We start from the raw sequence: 22,575 nt of genomic DNA, 5'->3' as shown, positions 1-22,575 counted from the left end.
GGGAAGAAAACACCAGGTAAGAAAATTAATTTTACTTTTTAGTTTGTGAGAAAGAATGAAGCAGATGACTGGACTCCGAAATGACACATGAAGTATTATCCTCCTCCTGAGGTGAGGCCTTCAGCAGCCCACTGAGGTGTTCACCTCATGAGCCTTCTGCAGTCACCACCCTCGGTGCAGCCAGCTTCAAAGAAACTTTCAGACAGTGCAGGTGGGAAGCTCACAGGCCTGTGCTGCTCCTCAGGCTGGCTGGGTAACACCCATGTGCCCCCTAACCCTGTCAAACCCATGAAACGCACACAGTCTGTCATCCTTCTCCAAGTATTAAGCGGGAAGTGCGGGGCGCGCGGCCACAGAAGAGCCAGCCGCGGGGTACGGCGCCAGCACGCCCCCCCCAGCCTCCGCCCCAGCGCCTCCGGGGCGCGGCACCAAGAGCCTGGCACCACCGGCAGCCTCACGCAGGGCCAGTCCCGCCGCCGCCACCGACGGGACACGGGGCCGCCGCCACCCCCGGCCGCCCTGAGGCGAGGCGTGCCCGCACCCTCCAAGCCCCACCCGCCGCGTGCCGCTCCGCACGTAGCCGCCCCGCCCCGCCCCGCCCCCGCCTGCCGCAGCCCGCGCGCAGCCGCCGCCGCCTCCTCCCCGGCCATGACCTAGCACCGCCCTGCGGGCCCCGCCCCGCGCCACGCCTCCTGCGCCACACCGCCCGCCCCCCGCCGCTGCCCCCGCCCCGCCCGGTGAGACGGCGCGTGCCTCAGCTGTTTCCGGCGTGCTGGGCGCGGCGCAGGCGCCGTAGCGTGGCCCGGCCCGGCTGGCGGCCCCGCGCCGCTGCCGTTGTCGCTACCGCCGCTCTCCTGCCCGCTCCGCCGGGGCTGCACCGCGCGGGCCGCGGCCCCAGCGGTCGGCCCCGCTCCCGTGGGCGGTAGGCCCTGCCTGGCGCTCGGCGGCGGCCTGGGGAGCGCGGGGAGGCGGGAGCCGTTGCCCAGCAGGTACCCGCCTCCGCCGGGGTGGGCCGCGTCGCCCCGGGGGGGTGTCGGTGAGCGCGTGCCAGGCACGCGGGACTCGCGTGCGTGACGCAGGGGTGGGTGTGGGCGCGTGACGTGCGGCGGGGGCGGCGGCCGGGGCCGCTCCGGGACTCGGTGCTTGTTTACGCGGCCGCTCTCGAAATTGTTTCTGCGAAGTGGCGCAAGGCGGGCAGAGCCCGCGCCCCCCGGTGCCTATATAGGCCCGGCCGCGGCGGCGGGCAGCAGGAGCGCTGGCGGAGCGGGCGCGGCGCCGGCAGCTGCCGAGGAACCTGTAAGTAAGGCGGCTGCTGCCCGCGGCGGTGCCGCCGCTGCTCCCTTGGCGTGGGCCTGCGGCCGTGTGTGCCTGGCTGACCTCTGGCGCTGTGGCAGGAGCCAGGGGAGCCCGAGCTTGCTGCTTAGGCAAGTAATGGGTTTGCCCCTGCGGTTTCAGCAGGAGCTTGTATAGCCGTGTGAAACTCTGATCCACCCCAGAAACATCTCTCTTTGTAGAGCAAGGGCTATATACAGCCTTTTGCTCTTAAGTTAGGAACGTTTTGTTGAATTTGTGGCTTTATGCTGAAGTTTGCCCAAAGAATCGGTGTGCTTCCTCCTCTGGGAGGAATTTTGCAAAGGAATGGTGATACATAATGACAGTTTCATTTGAAATTTGCTCTCTCCGTACGAGTTTCTCTTCATTGGAAAGACCAGCAAGCAGTTTTCTGTATGTCACTAAATACTTTCAGCAAAGTATTTGTTGTGGAGTGTTGCTCAACATGAACTTAAACTGGCCTTTAAGGAAGAATGTGTTGAAATAGAACTGTTGGGATAACACTACCATACGTCCTCAGCGGCAGATATCCCTGTAAGATCATTTGATTTGATTGTCTTTACTGAAAGAATAAGCGGCCTGCTTTAAGCAACATTGTGGGTTTAGTTTAACTGGGTTTAGGGTTTCATTTTTGCTTTCTTTTTTCTTTTTCAGATAACACGGTGATAGGAGACTTATTTATTGAGATATATTTTCTGGAATGAAGTAGACAAGCAACGTAGAAAAGGTTTAATTATTTGTAAGTAATGACAGTTCATCACTTCTCTTTAGACACCTGTTTGTTCTTTGTGATTAACCCAAAAAGTCTTTGGTGGAAGCAAAGAAACAAATACCTGTATTTGTATAGACCTAAAGTCTGCTGGAGGATAAATCATGCCATTCACCTGAGAGTTTTTCATACAAGCGAGCCTCAGTGTAAATGGGCCAGAAGCAGAACATTTTGGTATAACAAATACATTTACAGCCATGACCTTTTATACTACAGAGTTTCTAAACTTTTAACTTCTTCTTCCAAAGGACTTACAAAAGTGACCAATCGCATGTCACGAATTAAGAATACTATAGAATCTGTTTCAAAGGCAGTGTCTGGCACTCACAGTGAACTGGTTTCACGGATAGCTCGATTAAAGTCACACTCAGGTACTCTGGGAAAAGCAAATAAAAGTAATGCAGATGCAAATAACATCAGTGCAAATCTGGAAAATGATGAACAAGTCACAGATGCCAGAACTCAGGAGGATTGCAACAGAGGCCCAGCTGCAAAGATACCCAGTTGTGCAAATGAAGACTCAGAGTCTGTGTTAGGAAGTTCAAGTGGCACTTACCAAGATACTTCGGAAGATTCAGTGTCTACTAAAACACACCTTTTTCATATAAGCTACTTTTCTACAAATTTTGGAGAGACTTACAACTTCATAGCTGATCATATCAACTGGTACTTTAATAATAATTTTGTTATGGATCAAGAGAAAAAAAGGAATGCTTTATTACAGGAGTCTAAAAGCAAAGAGAGGAATAATCTTAATTCATCAGAAAATCCTGTAATAAGTGAAGAAAAGACAGTGGATTCAGCAGCTGCTTTAGCTCCTGAGGCAGAGACTCTGGGTGCTGAAAAGACAAATACCACTCTTCCAATTTCCACTAAAAAAAGTATTGTAGACTTTCTTTCCTATCCCAGTAACAGTGTACAAGCTTTTGTAGACAGTTACATTGGTGGGTTGGTTCCCAAGTTAAGATCCGATACAAAAGTTGTTTCACAAGAAAAGAGTAAACAGCCAGACCAAGAAGTATCTGAGAAGGATGAGGAGGACAAAGCAAGGGAAGCTAAGACTGCAGAAGAGAAGGAAAAGCATCTGTCTCTTCAGAGAGAAAAGGCAAGTCTTTGTTTAATGTTATTTCTTTATATTTGATTTCAATGTCTATTTTATACAAGTGTATATATATACATGCATGTGTATATACCTGTATGTAAACATATATATTTGTATACATTAAATATACACTTACATAAGTATATACCTATGTACGTACTTACTTACATATAAGTACATATGTTCTTATATAAGTATGTGTGTACACTGTTGTGGTTTAGCCTTGGACAGCAACAGCAGCTCACTCACTCCTGCTCTGTGGGATGGGGGAGAGAATCAGAAGAGTAGAAGTGGGAAAACTCGTGGGTTGAGGTAAAGACAGTTTAATAGGTAAGCGAGAGCTGCACACGCAAGCAAAACAAAACAGGAATTCCTTCACTACTTCCCATGGGCAGGCAGGTGTTCAGCCATCTTCAGGAAGGCAGGGCTGCATCATGTGTAATGGTTACTTGGAAAGGCAAACATCACAACTCCAAATGTGTCCCCTCTTCCTCCTCCTTCCCCCATCTTTATATGCTGAGCATGATGTCATACGGCATGGAATATCCCTTGGGTCAGTTGGAGTCAGCTGTCCCCGCTGTGTCCCCTCCAAACATCTTGTGCACACCCGTTCTACTCGCTGGGGTGTGAGGAGCAGAAAAGGCCCTGACCGCGTAAGCACTGCTCAGTGGTAACAGAAACCCCTGTGTTACCAACACTGTTTTCGGCACAAATCCAAAACATAGCCCCATATACTAGCTACTATGAAGAAAATTAACTCTATCCAGCCCAAACCAGCACATACACATATATAAAATCTATATAGTTATATATACACATACTGATGTAAGTTGTATAAGCTTACATATACATACATATGCTTATTTATAAGTATATAGATGTATGTATATAAAAACCTTTATATCCTCTTTATATAAGTACATATATTTATGTGTAAATTTATATATACGTGTGCATGTAGTGTGTATATATATATGTTCATATTGTATAGGGAGCGGGTACATAAATATAGATAGATCTAGCTGCTTCTTTTTTGTTGTAGTTACAGTAATCTTACACTTCTTCATGGTCCAAATACTGTGATTTCAGAATTGCCCTGAAAATACATCTGAGTACGTGCTGATATGTTTGTTTGGTGTATTGTTGCTGTGAGCTGTCCAGTAAACAATCAAAAAGTTGCCTGTTTATGTTTAAGCAATGCTTACTCGGAACCTGTAGTAGATCTCTAGTACAACATGTTGTCCATTACTTCTGAGAAATCTTAAAATAACAGTTTGGAATTAGTCTTGACAAATACTACACATTTCTTAGAGTAGTTTCATGTTATTTTTATAACTTTTATCTTTTTTTAGATTATTGCAAGAGTGAGTATTGATAACAGGACTCGAGCTTTAGTTCAAGCCCTACGAAGATCCTCTAATAGAAGAGTCTGTATCAGCAGGGTTGAAGAACTCACCTATCATCTTCTAGAATTTCCAGAGAGCAGAGGAGTTGCAATTAAGGTGCAAATAGTCTTCATGTGTAGACAAAAAATAAATATGACAGATAAGTGACATAAAATAACATAAAACTTTCTTCTCTGGTTTTGTGGAATAGTAATATTTTCTATTTGTGGAGATTACAATGTGAATGTCTCTTTATAGCTGTTTTTTTAGCTAGTTCAAGCAGGTTCACATGCAAACTATCAGTAGTCTAGCTAAAGGCTTTTCAGATTGCAGTGTTTAATTTAGAAGCATACCGCATTGTCATGTGGATAGGTAATATAGCTTAGTGTAGTGATAGGCGAAGGTTGTACACTCTGTACTCTGTTGCAATTGACCAGATAGGAATGTACAGTACAGTTGATCTGCATACACACAACAGTTTTTATGCTTGTTTGCATGCTTCCTGTGAAGAGAGGTGATATGAGTGTAGTATTCCCGTCACGTAATTTCATGTTATCCTGTCCTACTCATTCTCTTACCTGCAGTGAGAGGATGAGAGGCGGGTAGTAGACTGTTCTAGTAATACCAGGCAAATCACAGTATTTGTCAGTCTCATGTCTTTTTCCACAAGATGTGAGAGGTGTGTGATGTGAATTGTGGAATTTCTGGAAAACAAATCTTTGGGATTAGAGTGCAGGCCAGGTGAACCATCTGGGCAGGGTACAGGTTGGGCATCCACATGAATAGATGTGAATTACTTTATTATGAAAGAGTACATTCACTGCTCCAGTTTTGGTTATAATACTTTATATATTTGTGATAATAATTGTACGCTTAAAAATTACTCAGTGTGAGGAAAAATTTTAATTTTTGTTTTGATGTTGGTGTCATTAGAAGGCATTTTCTGTTTTGAAACAGTGTTATATTTTCTCAACAAAATCTGGGCTTTTAGCTATAATTTGTATGCTCCATACTTGAGTTTATATTTGGCCAATGTGACATGGAAGTAAATAAAACTAAACTGCTGGTAAATACAACTTTTCTAGCTATTAAAAAATTTACATTTCACTTTGATTAATTCTGATAGGGATTTACTTTAGCAATGAGGTGTGTACAACATAATATTGGAGTCCTTTCCCTTGTTAGAGAGATGAGTAAATACAGATGTAAAGATGTTTACCTCTGATTTTAATATATTGCTTTTATAATTAAATGCCGAATTAGTAAATTTAAGCATGGATTCTTTTGGTATAAACATATATAGTTAGAATGAAATATCTTTGTATTTATCAATAGGAAAAATTAATCCCATGCCTACTGCGACTGAGACAGGCAAACGATGAAAGTCTTCAGGCTGCTGTTAGAGAGACTTTAGCTATAATTGGATATACAGACCCTGTGAAAGGCTGGGGAATTCGAGTCCTTGCTATTGATGGAGGAGGTACAAGGTAAAACCTCTGTGTTTTTTATATACTTGTAGCTTTTTTCATACTGTAACTGGAAAGAAACTTTCGGTTTCTCTTTGATAAGTTTGTGCCCAAAGATGCAATATACAATTTACAGTTCTGTTCCATTTGACTTATTCAAATGATGGGTATTATTTTTGAATGCATTTGTGCTTAAATTTCCATGCATTAGTAGCCCTATGACACTGAAATTGCCTGTTAGCTACACACTTAGTGCTTGGATTGGCTCACTTTTCTTTGGAAGTAAATTAAATGGTTGTTTGAGTTAGTCTGCTCCCAAGTCTGACCTTAGAAATACAAAATTGGTGTGAAATGCTAGAAGTAGTTTATGATTGTGTTGTCTTGTACTTTTCTGGAGGGTGATCTGCCTTAGCAGAGCTGGTGTCGTGACAGAATGAACAGGCTAGTGGTGAAAGCTATTCTATCCATGCTGTTGATTTATATTTCTTCTACAACTAACACTTTTTTTCCTTGAATTTATGCGCCCCGTGTCCTTAGTAATGTGTGCTGTAGTTCTGCATGAATTTATGCACCTACCATAATTTTTGAAGAATAGTGGTAGAGGCCTGTTCATTAAATATGAAGTCTGATGTTTAATAAAAGCTGTATTTTCAGGCCTATTTGAAGTCTTGTTGGCAAATATTTACTGATTAATGAATCTTTATTGGTAGAAAGTGAAGTGATTGCAGAAATACAATTTCACAAGCTCTTTGTTTCCTCAGAGTATTTTTTTACTTGCATCAGTCGGTTGCCTTCAATAAGGAGTAAGCCTATGTCACAACTTCAATGTTTGTGTTTGCAAAAGTTCATGGTAAACCATGAAGATTTTACAAAGTAGAAGGAAGGATGCTTCACATATGACAGCATGATGCCTATATGCATAAATGAAGTGTGTTAATTTTTCTGTTAGATTTCGAGGGGGGTGTGTGACATTATAAGACACCTTATCTTTAGAAAGTGTTGTCTGCATCTATAATGCTAAATGAAATGAGTCCAGAGAGTGAGCCTGAATACTGACTACTGGCTGTTGTGCCACTTAATTGATGATGTTCAGCAGGTTATAGTTATGGACTGGGTTGACTACTGCTCTTCAGCACAAGGCAGGACAGATTTGGGAGCAGCATGTAGGAGGTGCCATTCTCAGCAGAACATGTTGGCAAGATGGTGCTCCTTTCGCTATACACAGTTCTTCAGCTACAGCCCAGCAGAAATAGCACCTCTCTCTGCTTGCCAGATGTTCTGTTTCATGTTGTAGAAGCGTAAGTCTGATGGTCTGGAATGCATCTGACTATTTCAGACACACTGAATTGAAGCAAAAAAAATTACAGACAGAAAAATCCTGTGCCCCAAGGGACATTATATAAGACCAAACTTTAAGTGCTGTGTGGTGTGGATGCAGCTAAAATCTGTCCTGAGTCTGCATCCACATAAGATGTTCATTCCTGAGCCTTTGCTACAAAACAATATGGCTGTAGCGGTTGCATGCTACTTTTGGTATGCCTGAGTATGTAATTTGTATTTAGTATTCACCATTCCCTTATAATTGTTTTCTACTACCCTTTTCTACTACCCTTTTATTCCCTGAAACATTCAGGATTCTTGTAGTTAGTGAGTTATAATTAGGCAAAGGTGGACTTAATTAGAGCTGTGTAAGATAAAACTACCATTGTATGTGAAGGGGATTTTTTTGTTTCAGGGGTTTAGTTGCACTTCAGACTCTACGGAAACTAGAAGAACTAACTGGCAAGCCGGTTCATCAGCTTTTTGACTACATTTGTGGTGTAAGCACAGGTAATTGTTGATACAAGTTGGAGTTTTGCTATCAATATAGTAAAAGAACATCTGAGAATAAATGCAGATTTTGCGGAACTTGCTGATTTCTGACTTTGAGTGTAAGCTGGGAATGCAGAGGTGTGATTTTTAAAGTTTTTTTTTTTTTCTGAATAAGAACTTTGGGTGATTCATGATATACTTGTAATTTCAAACTGATTTGTCAGGTTTTTAAGTGAATGTGAAACCTTCATTTTGCACACACGTACAAACATCTTAAAATCTGTTTATGGGCCTTTACAGACAACTAAGGTAATGTCCCTCAGGGACTGATCCTGGGCCTTTAGTGTTTCGTGTGTTTATTAATGACCTGCACAGCAGGACAGAGTATGTCTGTAGCAAAATCTTGGATGATCTAAATTAGAGGAAGTAGTCAGTACAGTGATGCCCTCTGTTTGGATTGGCCTGTACAGGCTGGAGAAATGGCTGGACAGGAACTACCTAAAGTTCAGCAAAGCCAGGAACAAAGCCCTCCACTTGAGATGAGCTGACTGGCTAGAAACCAGCTTTGCAGAAAAAAGACCTGGTCTTGTTAGAACAAGTTGAGTATGAATCATCAGTGTAGTCTTGCAACAAGGAAAGCCGACCACATACTGGCTTCTGTGCACAAGAACGTACCCAACAGAGACATTGACTCTGTTTGGCCCCCGTATACCAGGGTTTGGGCTCCTCAGTAAATCCTTAATCTGTTGGGTACATTGTACATACTGAGTCTGAGAGAGGGCCAGGGGGCCAGGGAACTGGAGATCATGACATATAGGGAGAGTGCAAAAACTGGGTTTATTCAGCCTTGAGAGGAGAAGATCAAGGGGAGGCCTTACTCTGTTTCAGCTAATGGGAAAATACCGAGAAGGTGGAGCTAGATTCTTCTTGAAGGTGCACAATCATAGGAGAAAAGCCAACAGACAAGTTGGAATATGGGAAGTTACAATTAGGTGTAAGGAATCATATTTACCTTGCAAGGATGGTTGGACGCTGCAAGGAGTTGCCTGCACAGGCTGTGGAATGTTCATCCCTAGAAATACACAAAATTCGGTGGAACAATGCCTGAATAACCTGTTTGAACTGAAGGTTCCAACTGAACCTGTTTGAACTGAAGGTTGGACTAGGTGACCTTTAGAAGTCCCTCCCACTCTTAATTACTCTTGTGACTCCTTGATAAGTTACGCCTCCCTAGGAAGTGAGAAACTCAGAAGCATAAGGTTCTTTTAAAAAGAGTCATCTGTTTCAGAAATTATGCTAGACAGTAGCAGCATAATGCTGATTTCTAACATAAGAGTTATGCAGCTGTTCAATAGCTCAATTTCCTTTAGAAACCCACGTTCTTCACTTTTTTACGCCCTATGCTTATCTTCCATACAGTTTAATTGAGAAATAACATTAAATGCAGATCACCATGAGAAGCTATAATGTGTGTGTTTCCAGAGATTTGCTTAATAGGTCCAAAATAGAGAAGAGGAGAATATTTAGGTCTACTAGACAGAATTTGTTTACAGGCATGATTTATATAGTTCCTTGCTTTAAATTTTTAATAGTCTTTGAAAAAAATCCCATGTTAGTTAATTTTGCAGTACGTGGTTGTTTCTTTGGAAGGTAGTTTCACTACAAAACACTTCTCTAATGTCTCCTTCAATCATAATAAAGACATATTATCTTTGATGGAGAGGGCTGCTGTTCTTAATTCCACTATTCTGATAAGAACTAATTTTATTCTTAATTCTTCACCAGATTTGGGGGTTTGTAACCATTCGTAAGTACTTAACGTGTTCTTTTAAGCTTTGCTTACACTACCAGGTTTTTGTCTGCAGTAGTCCAGCTTGCAGTAGTAAGTGACAAGACATGGATGCGAGAGGTTATACTTACCTGTCAGCACGTGCTAGCGGTGTGCCATTACCGTTTGTGTCGGTGGTTCTTATGCCAATAGGTTTTGCAGAAGCTTGCAGTTGGATGAATTGTGGTTTACAAAAGTGATGTATTAAATGGCTTGAAGGGTGCCTCTTGTGCAGGTTTGGGTTTTTTTCTGCTCTGCTTTTCATCTCTCAGTATCATTTAGCTGTTTTGCCTTTTGAGGTTTAGAAATAACCAGTTTGCTGTGAATTAGCATCACAGAGTCCACCTTTGTAATTTAGCTTCCCTGTACTTCTTTCCACTGGTTGTCACAGGGTGTAAATGCAGGCAGTCCCAGGGAAAGATCACTGTGATGATGCAGAGATGGGCCCTGCATACTTAGGTCACTTGCTTGTTGCTGAGATCTATATCTGGGTATGGAAGTACCAGAAAATCTGCAAGCACATGCAACACGGTGATGACTACTGAACTTTTTTTATCGGGAACTAAGTTGATGTAAATTCTTTACTGTCTGTTCCATGCAAAAATCCAAAGATGAAAAAAAGGCAGTTGAGAGGAGGAAGTGCCATTGCCCCATGAGCTGAGCTGCTAGGAATTCTGTGAGGGTGATTATCACTGTTTTCTAGAGTATGACATGCTTTCGTAGATGTGCAGAGCTCTTAACCCATTGCAGATACGCTGTGAATGTGGCTTGTATGTTCTTTTCACTGCTACTGCAGTCTCCCAGTGTATTAAAGATGTTAAAGATACTAATAGTGATGCGCTTACAATTCAGTCACAGGGAGCAGTTAGTAACATCAAGAGTACGTGAACAGGCAAAGTGCATACTCTACAACATTTTCAAATGTGGTGGTCTCCTCCAAGAATTATAAAAATACAGGTTGTTTTTTTTACCTGAGTTTCTATATTGAGCTAATAGTTAGTGGCATTCAGATGCATCATATGAGGAATTCAATCATTGTCATACTGGTATCAAAGGTTCTCTAAGCATATTGTTTTCCAGTGCATTTTATTACATCCGAATTGTACTGGTATCTTTGATCATCAGTTTTGGATGTATGTGAAGTTTGCATAAAGACTTTACATAAGGATATTCTCCCAAAATACTCCTCCCAAGCTGTTAAAAACAGCATAGGGCTAGTGCCCCAGTGTATTCTTGCAGCCTTCAGCCATTTGCAGATGAGAAGCCTCCTTAAACAAAGCTGGCATCTGTCTGTTGACATTTTTTTTTGTTTTGTTTTAACCCGTGTTGTCTTTCCGGTTCTGAAATGCATTTTGAAAATATTCCTGATAGAAGAAAATTTTTTTCAGGAGAACTCATGAATAAGTCAAGTCATGGTATCATACTGCTGGGAGCATCATCTCATTTCCCAAGGGGAAGGATCAGCTGTGTGTATTTCATTATTGGCAATTTCCTAAGAATCATGTCAGACTTCTTCAGAAAGTCTGTGCTAGTGCTCCAGTGTCTACATTTTGGGGGAAAAAAAATCCAAATCACTAACGCGGATCTTCTGTTGGAGTTCAAATTTGTTTGCTCTTGTCCTGACTACTCAGGAACATGGATAACTGAATCTTACTTTTTTTTTTGCAGCAGCAGCCTTCTGTTCTTTTAAAGGCTTTTGTCATAGCATATTTACTCAGACTTTCCTTACAGACCGATTTTCTTCACCTGTGATTGTTTTTGAGGGACTTTTGAAAAAAAGAAAAACTACACAATTGGTCCACATCTTTTTTGAAGAATGTCATTCGGGTCCAGATACAGCACTTCAGTTGAAGTCTTACTAGTACTGAATAAAGAAGGAATACTTCTGTCTTTCAAGTTACATTCTTGACTGTACTGTGTCTTGTTAGGCAGCTGTATCCCTGTGCTCTTCAAGATAGGCTCCTTAGCCTCCTAGGTTTTATTGAGGGGTTTTTTTTTCCTCTTGTTGTTGGGCATCAAGGGTGAGATGGTGGTGGAGTGTAGGTGTCTGTGATACAGAGCAGGATGTAATGGAAGCATCAGAAACTTTTTTTCACTAGGCCATCTAGCAAGAGCCTGCACTGTATCTTGGATTTTGACCTTACTCCCCTGTGGGGGTTGGTTACCAACCAGCAGGTTTCAGCAGAGCCCTTTAAATGTGTACCTTGACTCTGGTATTATCTACTGCCATGTGTGCTGATGCAGACTGCAGGTTTTGGTGCTGTTTCTTATGAGGTGAAGTGAAAATGAATTTGCATTTGGTATGAATTTTGACTCTTTGTCTTTGAAACTGTTCACCAAAATAGAAAATGCATTATATTGTAGAATTGGTGCTGGAGAGTTACAAGAAAAAGAAGAAAGAAGGTAGAAGAAGATTTGCATGACTCAAGAAAATGGTGTTTCTCTGCTGGTAGATGTTTATGTTGAATACAGGCATTTGGTGATTTGGCAATCAAGTAAGGGTCTCTTGATGAAGGTTTTTGTCAGGTAGGCCCAGGTTATATCAAGCATGTGTGCTGCATTTCAAAAAATTGAGACCATCAGTCCACTGACACTCAGCTGTCGTGGTAAGTTTGTGAGAGCAAAAGAAGCTTGGAAGTAACTTTTCCTTTAAGCCACCTGTAACTTTCTTTATGTAGTTCTTTCTGCATATGTGTTTTATTCGTAATCTATTACAAGAATTTACTCCTGTTAAAATGTATTTTCTTTTCCAAATTGGAAAAATGTGTTTTAATTATTCCTAATGCTTTGTTACATGTCCTCACAGTATTACACAGTTGGATTTCAAGTTTGTATATGTCCCTTTCAGTTTAATATATCTAAGAATTGTAGCGATGCATTAATTGTATTTTTCCACAGTCCATTTTGTGGTATTCTGCAACCGTGCTTTTTGGATTTTGTTCCTTCAAGGGTAGGTCATAATTTTTTTAGGCACACACTAGATGGCAGTGTGTATGAATAACTAATTGTAAATGGTTGCAACCAAATGTATTCTGAACTACTCAAAGCTCCCTTCTTTTTACAGAATTTTCTTAGAATTTTTCTTTACTGACTCAGAGTTTGCCAGATAGCAAGTAATGCTCCAAATATATTTTTAATACCACAGCATAGATTCTTCTTACTAATTTCTCTTTCCAAATAAAGCAATGGATTCATTTTGCCTTCTGCCATATATTTGTTTGCAGGGATGAAATCTGCATAATGAGATAATGCCATTTTTCAACTTCTAGTTTTGTCTTTGAAAGTAGATTTCTCCTGTCTTGTTTATGTCCTTTTAAGGCATAGTTTGTGATCTCTGAACAGGAATTTAGTGATATAAATATCAGTTGATCTTCCCTTTTCAAGATAGATATTCTGCTAACCTATGAACTACATTAAATGGGAATCTATAATTTTACTCCAGGCTATGTTTTACAATTCAAAATATTTCTTTTTCAGGAGCGATACTAGCTTTTATGTTGGGGTTGTTCCATATTCCTCTGGATGACTGTGAGGAACTGTATCGCAAGTTAGGATCAGATGTTTTTAAGCAGAATGTCATTGTTGGAACAGTCAAAATGGGTTGGAGCCATGCCTTCTATGACAGTGATATATGGGAAAAAATGCTCAAGTAAGTAACAAATGATCAGGTGAAAAGTAATTAGTATGTCTGAGAGCCTTTGGGTTTGTATTGTTTCACTGGTAAGCAAATTCTTAAAAACTAGAAAGGATTACCATATGCTCTTATTCTTTTTGAAATAGCCATTTTCATATTTACCAAAACGTTGAAAGCCCTTAATGTAATGATACCTCTTTCTGGGGAATAAAGTAAGCTTTAATGCATGATTTCTGATTATAATCCTGTATGCTTGCCAGCTCTGCTTGATCTGACTCATTGTAGATCTACAAATTGGACTTAGCCACGTGGTGCGCCTTTTTTCTTATACGAAACATGGTGAGAGCTGAAATAGTGTGCTGTAGTAGGGGGGGTTAATTTTAGCTGCTATATTGAGGAGTTTTGTCCATTGCCCCTTTCTTTGAAAAGGGAAATGAGCTGTAAGGATTGCAATGAAAAATTGTTCGCTGTGTCAAGAGTTCCAAATGAAATGGTATTTTTTCATAGATCTGCATACAAACACATAAAATGGATATTCAGGAAAAGTCATTGAAAGGAATTACGATATTACAGTTTTATTACTTAGTTTTATTCATCTTTATTTGTATTGATAGTTCCATTCTTTAAATTTTTTAGCAAATGAATGTCATAGTGCCAGCTTTTGGGAAACTGCTACCGAAAGAACTGAAACAACCTTCTCTGAGAACAAATGAAAAATAGTAAAAAATTTCTTTGGATAGGTAATGACATGTTCCTTTGGCAACATGATTAATGTGTTTTATGAGATTGGAAGAGTTTTTTCTAGAGATTATAGCAGAAATACTTGTGCCGCTTGAGTTTTAAGCATCTCACTACTTTGCTGAAGTGGAGAGAGGCTTCCAAGCACCACTTCTCTGTGCTCTCATATATATTTAGGAATAAATGTGTTTAAAAAATTAATATAATTATTTTTTTTTCTCAGATATTTGAGTTCCTCTTTTTTTAGAAAAGGGATTTTTCTCTGCTTTTCTTCTTTTCCTGCCCAACTAAAAGAGTTATGTGAAAATCAGAATTGCCTCATGTGAAAGTATTTTAAATGCCTTTAATTAAAATGCTAATTTTTTTGCAGCCACATGTAACACATGAGGGAGGTAAAGCACTCTGCTCCTGTGCAATGGACAGAATGCAGGCAGTTACTTTATTATTCACAAAAAAAAAAAAATTCATTTTAGTGGACAACAAATTACTTTTTCTTGACCTAATTCTGCATTGTTGAAGGGAGGTGCTATGCCTACAGAACATTTTACTGAAAAAGCAGGGATTCCTGCAGGCTTCCTTGAGAGGTAGCCTAGAACAAAGGGAACTGAAAGGTTATAGAGCATTTCTGTATGGCAATAGGAATGTCAGGTCTCTAACTTTCAGTCATTCCATGGGAAAGCTGCTTTGTTTTGGTTTCAGTTTAAAAGCTTTACTTATTCTGGGTGGCTTTTTGTTGTTTAAATGGCAGTAGACTTGTCAGCCTTGCTTGAAGTAGTTTATCTGTGTGCGAGATATAGGCATGCAACATACATTTAGCCCTACTGTGATATTGAAAGTATTCTTGCTGAAAATAATTAAGCTAATTTTGCATGCATTCATAAGGCATATTATAAATTCAATTTCACAAAATGACAGCTTATTTTAACTAACTTTTTATTCTGAGCGCTGTAGGGAATTGATTTTTGTGTCTTATGTATATGTTTATTTTAACTATTCTTGTGTATTCCCTGAATTGCAATTTGAGGACTGGTTTTAATCAGTTTTATTACTTTGTGCAGAAAATTATACTTACTCTACATCAGTCATGTTATATTGATTTGCAGTTGTAAGAAGAACGTGGCTTATAGTTCCAAGTTTTACTGGGAATTTGTAATCTTGAGAAGCAGTCAAGCACTGTATAGAGGGTAGGATAAAAGCAACGTGTTCCCTGTTGGTAGGAAAACGGATAATGCATGTGTTTGAGCTTAGAAATAACAAAACTTCAAACCAGTATTGTTACACAAATTGAAGTATAAACGGAGACTGCTCTCCAGTGACTAGACGCGCAACATTCTATACCAGTTAGTCGCTCCAGACAAAAAGAAAAAGAAGGGCAGACAAGTTAAAGCCATAATTTGAGATAGTAAGGGATCTTAAGAATTAGCATTCTTATCCCTTCTTCAAGGACTAGGGACTATTCAATAAAATCAAAATCATGAGACACTTCTTTTAACACAGTATGTGAATGAATGGTGGAATTAATTGTGTTGTGACTTCAGTAAAGAAAATAATTGAACAATGAGGCTTGACAAAGACATTCATATAATATGCAATTACAGTATTACTGCAAGAAACAAAATTTAAATAAACTTGGAGCTGATGCTAAACTTTTCTCTTTACACCTTAATGTCTAAAGTTGCATAGTTGTTTAAGGGATTTTGTGTACCTACTCTAAAGCATCGGTTCCTGGCCTTCATGAGAAACAGCATGTGGGAAAATTATTTGTCAATTCCTATAATTAAGTAGTAGATCTTGCTTGTGCAGTTTTTTACCTTTTGTGTTCAGGGTTTGGGAAAAAATATCTAATACAGATACTTAGGACCTGCCTGTCATATCTCGCCTCTGTCAATCTCATCTTATTTCTGTATATTCCTACTTCATGGTTCTGTGTGCCTTCGTCTCCTTCTGTGATCAGCTGTTGAGTGCAGATGGCAATCTTCCCTTTCTAGCTGGTGACTCTGAGACTGGAATTAATGCATTTATTGGAAAAAATAAAGTAAAACAGCATTATTGATGTAAAAGCTGTGTCAGCAGCAGTCTTCAATCATAGGACCAGAAGCTGTTGTCTTCCCTCTCAAGGACATGTACACAGGCTTCCTTCAAGCACAGATACCCACTAGTGGAACAGTAAATTGTCCTACTTCCAAATACAGTTTACTGTCTGCATTGAGGACTACAGCTATTGTAGCATTTAAAGCTTCTTTTATCTTCTGACCTGACTAGATTAAGGTGTTGTTTTTAACAGTGAGAGCGCTACTACCTACTGTCAACAGTAGTGTCAGCTATAGATGGATGATCTGCTAACAGCACCACATGGAATCACCTTACTTAAGTGTGACAATACTGAAAACAGTTTTTGCAGAATAAGGTAGATGTGTTTGTGTGGTCTATGCTCAAGGGAAGGAAGAAAATTATCTTTACTGTAAGCTAATTGAAGTTGAAATAGATGCCAGTATGAGATTATTGGCTGATACGCTGATATCTTTCAGTCTGCTGCATTAGGCAGGAGAGCTACCTTCTAGTTGGCAATTAGAATACTGACCCTAATGCTGATGTGATGATAAATTAGTGTTGACCACTCATGTGATTTCACTGTCAGATTTATAAAAATGTATGTGTATGAAAAGATTCCACTTCAGAAAGGGGTGTTAAATGCATATTGAATTATTGTTATGGAAGATTACATGTAGATGTTTTAACTTTCTTCTGAATCATGTAGAATGGCATAAATCATGTAGAGTGGCATCTTTCTTTCCTTAGCTTTTGTTTTCATAACAGTTCATTATAGTAATTTTCTTTACTATAAAACCACTTAACAAAGTGTTGATTCTTTTGATTCTTAAATGTTGGAAAGTACTCCGTTTTCTTGTCACAAGGTAGTTGAGTAATCCTGATGATTTGTGGTTAAGTATGTGGTGAAGTGAGTGAATCCAAACCTCACTTTTCAGACTTATTTGCAACAGCCTAGAAGCTTTGAAATATTGATCCATTGAAGTCAACTGTAGAAATCTGGTTATTAAAGTGAATTCCAAGGATTGTTTCTATTAAATGCCAGGTTCTCAGAAGTAAGTATGATAAAAATATATGTCTTTTTCTGAATGCTATACTATGGAGTATTCTCATTTTTTTTTACCCTTCTTTGTAGAGAAAAAATGGGCTCAAATCTTATGATTGAAACTGCAAGAAATTCCAAATGTCCAAAGGTAAGTACCGTTTTCTAAGGTAAACACTGTTGTGTATTCTACAAGCAATTTTAAGAGTTCTGAGTAAGAGTACTATCCCTGGAAGGATATTGGTTATACAGCATGAGTATTGATTAGCTCTCCAAGCTTCTGTGAGATAACCTGTGCTTTTAAAGGATAAAAATTTATTAGGTTATAAAACTTTTGCAGCAATTTCTCCTATTTTTAATGTAATACTTTAACTTAGAATATTTCAGAGATATTAAAAAGCTTATTAGCAGAGAAATACTAGGTCAACTTCTTGAAGTTGTGCAAAGTTTGCTTTTTCGTATAAGAGCATTCTAGTATCTGGAGATCCTAGTATCTGGAGTATTGTGTCAGCGATGGTCAGAGTTACTGTGTAGTGACAGAACAGGGTTTCTTCTTACTTTTATCTGGATTACCAGGTTTTCTCCAGTCACATTCATAGGCCCCAAGATCTCTGCTTTTCCTGTATGATATAAAGGGCACCAATTAATTGGAGGGGTGTTACGTACAGCAGCAGCACGTGAGTGAAAAATGAGAAAGCATGGGTATTTTATTTTTGGTGAAAAATAGGGTGTGAAGAAAGAAGAGAAATATAATAGCATGTATTTCAAAACAATCTGTAATTAACAGGTGTTTTGGTGTCATAGTACTATATTCCGTGCTTTACTGTTAAATGGAAGATATTCACATTTTTCTAAACATAGAAACACAAGCTTGACTGACTGCATTCCCAGTCCATATCTAAAACAAGGACATGAAAAGGCTGGAGTGGTATGCTGCTTTCTGAGAGAGAAGCTATCCTATGCTGACTTGAAAGTTATCTTTGAACTGGGATCTTTGGCTTCCTTCCATGTTCTTCAGTAATAAAATGTGAATATAAATAGAGTTGAAACTAGCTATTCCCAGTAATGGCTTTGTAGCACTGGCAGTGGTGGCACTCTTTACAAGGCACAGCAAAATCAAAATAAAATGTGCAGTTTTATGCTGTGCTGCTGTCAAATTCATGGCAAGATGGATTTTTCCAGAAGATGCTCAGCGCTTTACAGCTTAGACTGTATCATGAAGTAGGAAGTGTATATGAGTATTACCAAAAATTAATTCAAGCATTGGTTTGATAAGTTTTCTATTAAGTTTTCCAGGTTTTTTTTCTTACTGCTTCTAGTAGTATTTAAAAACAAACCTTCCTTTTGACAAAAAGAGGAAACTTCCTTCATGAAATGGTGGAGTACAAATCATGCACGTGTGTTGCTTCTGCATTGTCATATAGAAATTTTACTTTTGTTTTCTGTAAGGATAGACTTCCTGTGAATTAAATGGTGTATCTTAGGTAGCTGAAGAATTGAAATGAATACAGTGGTATCACAGCGTCAGCTGCTAGTGGTGTTAGTAATGTTTCACAAAAACACTATACTCTGTAAAATAGTAAATGAAATAGACTTGGACACCCATTTGGCTGCTGAAGAGTATTGTTCTGACAGTGCCAGCCAGGCTGGGTGCATCATCATCAAAAGGTCTTGCACATTCTAACACTGGGTTGTAACTATAGGTACTCTCACTTCATGTGATTAAATCTGTAAGATACAATTTTTTTGCAGTCATACACTTTGTTATATGGAAGTACCATTTTGGCTTTTCGCTTACATTTACATATGTAATTTTTGTTAATGATGCTTCAGTGTCCTTACAGAAAACCTTGAAAACTTATGTTTGATTCTTTTGGGTTTTAATTTGGGAGAGATTCTCCCTGAAATCCTTTAATTGAGGTTGCAATATTAAGTAATCATTTACTTGGAGAAAGAAACTGATTGATGTTTCCAATATTTGTATTTAATGGCATTGTTGCATTGCTGGTTACAGACTTTTGAGAACAAACTGCTATTCGTAAAGGCAAAACATTTTATCATATACATGACACTAGCTTTTTGTTTAAATATCAGTGGGTAGATATTGGTAGAAACAGAATATAGACAGTGGAAACAATTTCATGTTAAAAATAGCATTTTCTGGAACGAGTTTGATGTTTTTTTGGTTTGTTTCTTTTTCTTTCACTTTTTAAAATTTAGCTAGGCGTTTAAAAAAAAGTAAATAAACAATGAACCGAGTAGGATTCCAGAGACACATTTACTGTATCAATTGAATTTCATATTGCAGAAGCTGTCTTTCTCGTGTAACTGTTTTTATCATCATATATAACTGCTTTTGTTTCTCCTAACTCACTAGGTAGCTGCAGTAAGCACCATTGTGAACAGAGGAACACCACTGAAAGCATTTGTTTTTAGAAACTACAATCACCTTCCTGGTGTCAAGTCTCATTATATTGGAGGCTGTCAGTATAAACTGTGGCAGGCCATCAGAGCATCATCTGCTGCACCAGGTTACTTTCAGGAATATGTTTTGGGCAACGATCTTCATCAGGTAAGCTGAAATCTCCTTTAGTAAGTATTTTCCAATATTATACCTGAGAAAAAAGACTGAATTTCTGAATCAGAACTGAACAAGTACGTTGGTAGAAGAAAGGAAATCTAGGACAACCATGGGTAAGAAGGGAAATTTTTAGCTTGTGTGGCCCTTATAGAACTAGAAGGGGAATAGGCTTAAAAATCTTAGTCTTCTCAGTGCAAACTTAAGCTCTTCTGCTGTTCTTTTCTTCTCTGCCTGGCAGGAAACCTTATATGAGTTGTAAATTGCCTTTGACTTCCTGCTTACAACTGGTATTTCATTGAGCATTATTTCACTAAGCAGATGGTGTGACTGAAAATCTAACAATATTTTAGTGTGAAAAAATCTTTGTATTTCAGTGTTCCTTTTATTAGTGCATAATTTCAGTTTATGGTCTGCTTTTAATTCTTTCCATTGATAGCATATTAAGCTCTACCCTGGTTCTGAGATAGTAAGAAGAGTAAGAAATGGCAGTAAGATTAAACTCAGGACAACTGCAAAAGAAATTCCCTTGAGGATAAAGCAAGTTTTCCTGTCAACAGTGTATGCTACGTTACTGTATTATAGCTTCTGTTGGTGACCCTGATTAGTAAAGAGCAAAGCAAATTATTTTCTTTAATAGTTTTTTAACCATTGTGTTCTTGTCCTCTAGTTCACCTTAACTGTTTTGCAATTCTCAAGAGTTTTAAAAGAACCCTTCCAGTACATACTAATTTAAAATTATTAGTATGTCTTTTTAAAAGATCTGGTACGGATCTGTGGCATCAATGACTACAAAAGGTGACTGAACCCGAGACCTGCAACAAAGACAGCATAGGATTCTATCACTTAAATTTAAAGAAAGCATCTATTATACTTCCATGTATTAATTCATATGATGGCACTAGTCTTAACAAAGCGGTAACAGCATGTTTTGGGTAATAAGATGTACCAGGATCACATACAGGATTTCTCATGGTGTCCACTATAAGGCTGTGTAATCTCGTTAGCACTGTAATGTGTGTAAGTAATAGTGAAGTTTAACAGATAAATAAGGAGTATAAATTGAAACAATGAAAAAATGATCAGATGAAGAGATAATAAACAGAGTCATTGATACAGAGAAACAGCTATAACTTAATCTGGAAAAAGTCAGCATACTTCTGTATTTTGAATTAACATTTATAAGGAGATGGAATAATTATATTTAGTTATGTCAAAGCTCTACAGAAGTTGTGGGGTGAAGGGGAAGGGTTCCCATGGAGGGCGGGATGGTGTTACTACATCAACCAGATTCTGAGAGTTCTTCCGTTTTATTCTTGTTTGTTTCCCCTTTTTGTTTACGGTCTTCCCCCCCACCCTGCCTCCCTGAAGTGATACATTTTGTTATCCCCAAAACATTTTAATCAGATTCTACCTGAAATGAGCAAATAAGGTTTTGGGGTTTTATTGAAGCTAAAAATGGAGTGACACATCAGGTATTGCAAGCCTAATCACTGCTTGAAATCCTGAAATGTGTTCATCTTCCATCTGGCCAAGCAAAACTGGAAGGGGAGCTGCTTTAGCCTTTGGAGCTATTCCAAGCTGCTCCTTAACTGCTTGAATGGTCAGTGTTAAGCAATGTGAAGCACTTTTCTTTCTGTTCTCACCTTTCCACCCCCTCTTTCCTTGAATTGAGAGTACCTCAAAATCTGTCTATGCTTCTGTATGAAGAATATCTAAATAAGCAACATGATTTTTAACTTCTACACAGTGCTTACACAATTACTTAACATAATTTCTGGATTGCCAGACTTGTGTGAAATGCAGTAAGGTGGGTATTTATTTCATCCATATTTAAGTCAAATTTACCAGACTAGAGAATGCATGATTAGTGGTAACAGAGATCAGATCCAGCATTCTCCCACACACAGAACTAGAATGAAGTCTAGTTCATTTTTCCTTACTCCAGTGTCGTTGGACAGAGCCTTTTTATATGATCTTAACCAACACGGTTCCACAAACTTGCCATTCGTTTGTATTTGATGTATTTTAATTACTAGAAAACAAGGACTTAGGATGTGGTTTGCCTTTGTAAGCCATAAAAAACTAAACATGTTTTCAGTACTAAAACTATTTATTGTATTAGAACTAGATGTTAAATTTTCTGACTTTAACTTCCATATCATCTGAAAATCTCCCTTCTACCCAAGCATGATATTTAAACACTTCTGAATTCTTCTAGAACCCAAAGTTTGTCACATTTCATGTGTCTCATGCTTTTCTTTCCCCAGATTACACTTTTCTTAGAACACTATTCAGTGGGGGGTTGTGCTTGGTTTTTTAATGGACAGCTGGCTAGCAAGGTGCTGCATGGGAAATGCTACATAACTATCTTCAGGCAGATTTCTATCTTGGATTATAAATCTACCACTGCACGCTTAAGCTACCTTGAACTGCCTTGTTTTAACCATGGGGTAAGAGCCTCCACGCATGCAGCAGACTGTTACCCTTACGTTTTTGGGTGTAATGATACCTCAGTGGAAAATGCAAGGTAATCTGGAGTTTTATCTCTGTTAAAATATCCAAGATTAATTGGAAGGAATACATATACATAAATATATTTTTAAATAAATAAAATCCTAAATGCAGTCATTTTCCTGTTTAAAATATATTTGTGATTATTTTTAAAGTATGTTCACTCTTATCCTTAGTTATAACTCATATCGTATATATGAGAGAGAAGATTTTTGTTAAGCATCTTTATTCTAGAAATGTACTGCAATTGTCACGTTAAGTTCCTCAGCCGAGTCATGTATGATACCAATGTTTGTAGTTTATATGGTGATATTTGCTCTTTTCTG

At 38.9% G+C, this 22,575-nt stretch overlaps 1 protein-coding gene across 9 annotated transcripts in view; it reads left to right on the top strand.

The window, feature by feature from the left end:
* The first annotated feature begins 773 nt into the window (after positions 1–773).
* Positions 774–22,575, top strand: part of PNPLA8 (patatin like phospholipase domain containing 8) — a 42,456-nt gene continuing 20,654 nt past the window's right edge. For 3 of the 9 annotated variants that reach the window (XR_008747739.1, XM_055807764.1, XM_055807765.1), the window contains exons 1-8: positions 777–989; positions 1,987–3,206; positions 4,556–4,705; positions 5,924–6,075; positions 7,790–7,884; positions 13,172–13,343; positions 17,251–17,308; positions 19,535–19,729. Coding sequence is in view for 8 of the 9 variants with exons in the window: in XM_055807764.1 (XP_055663739.1) it covers positions 2,079–3,206; positions 4,556–4,705; positions 5,924–6,075; positions 7,790–7,884; positions 13,172–13,343; positions 17,251–17,308; positions 19,535–19,729 (1,950 nt within the window). In the remaining variant the exon portion in view is untranslated. Of the gene's footprint in view, positions 990–1,120; positions 1,297–1,986; positions 3,207–4,555; positions 4,706–5,923; positions 6,076–7,789; positions 7,885–13,171; positions 13,344–17,250; positions 17,309–19,534; positions 19,730–22,005; positions 22,566–22,575 lie in introns of those variants that run through there. The other 6 variants (XM_055807760.1, XM_055807761.1, XM_055807762.1 and 3 more) reach the window with 6 other exon arrangements.

This window comes from Falco peregrinus, chromosome 6 (assembly GCF_023634155.1).
Source record: "Falco peregrinus isolate bFalPer1 chromosome 6, bFalPer1.pri, whole genome shotgun sequence".
Taxonomy (NCBI): domain Eukaryota; kingdom Metazoa; phylum Chordata; class Aves; order Falconiformes; family Falconidae; genus Falco; species Falco peregrinus.
This window is presented reverse-complemented; position numbering and strand designations above follow the sequence as displayed.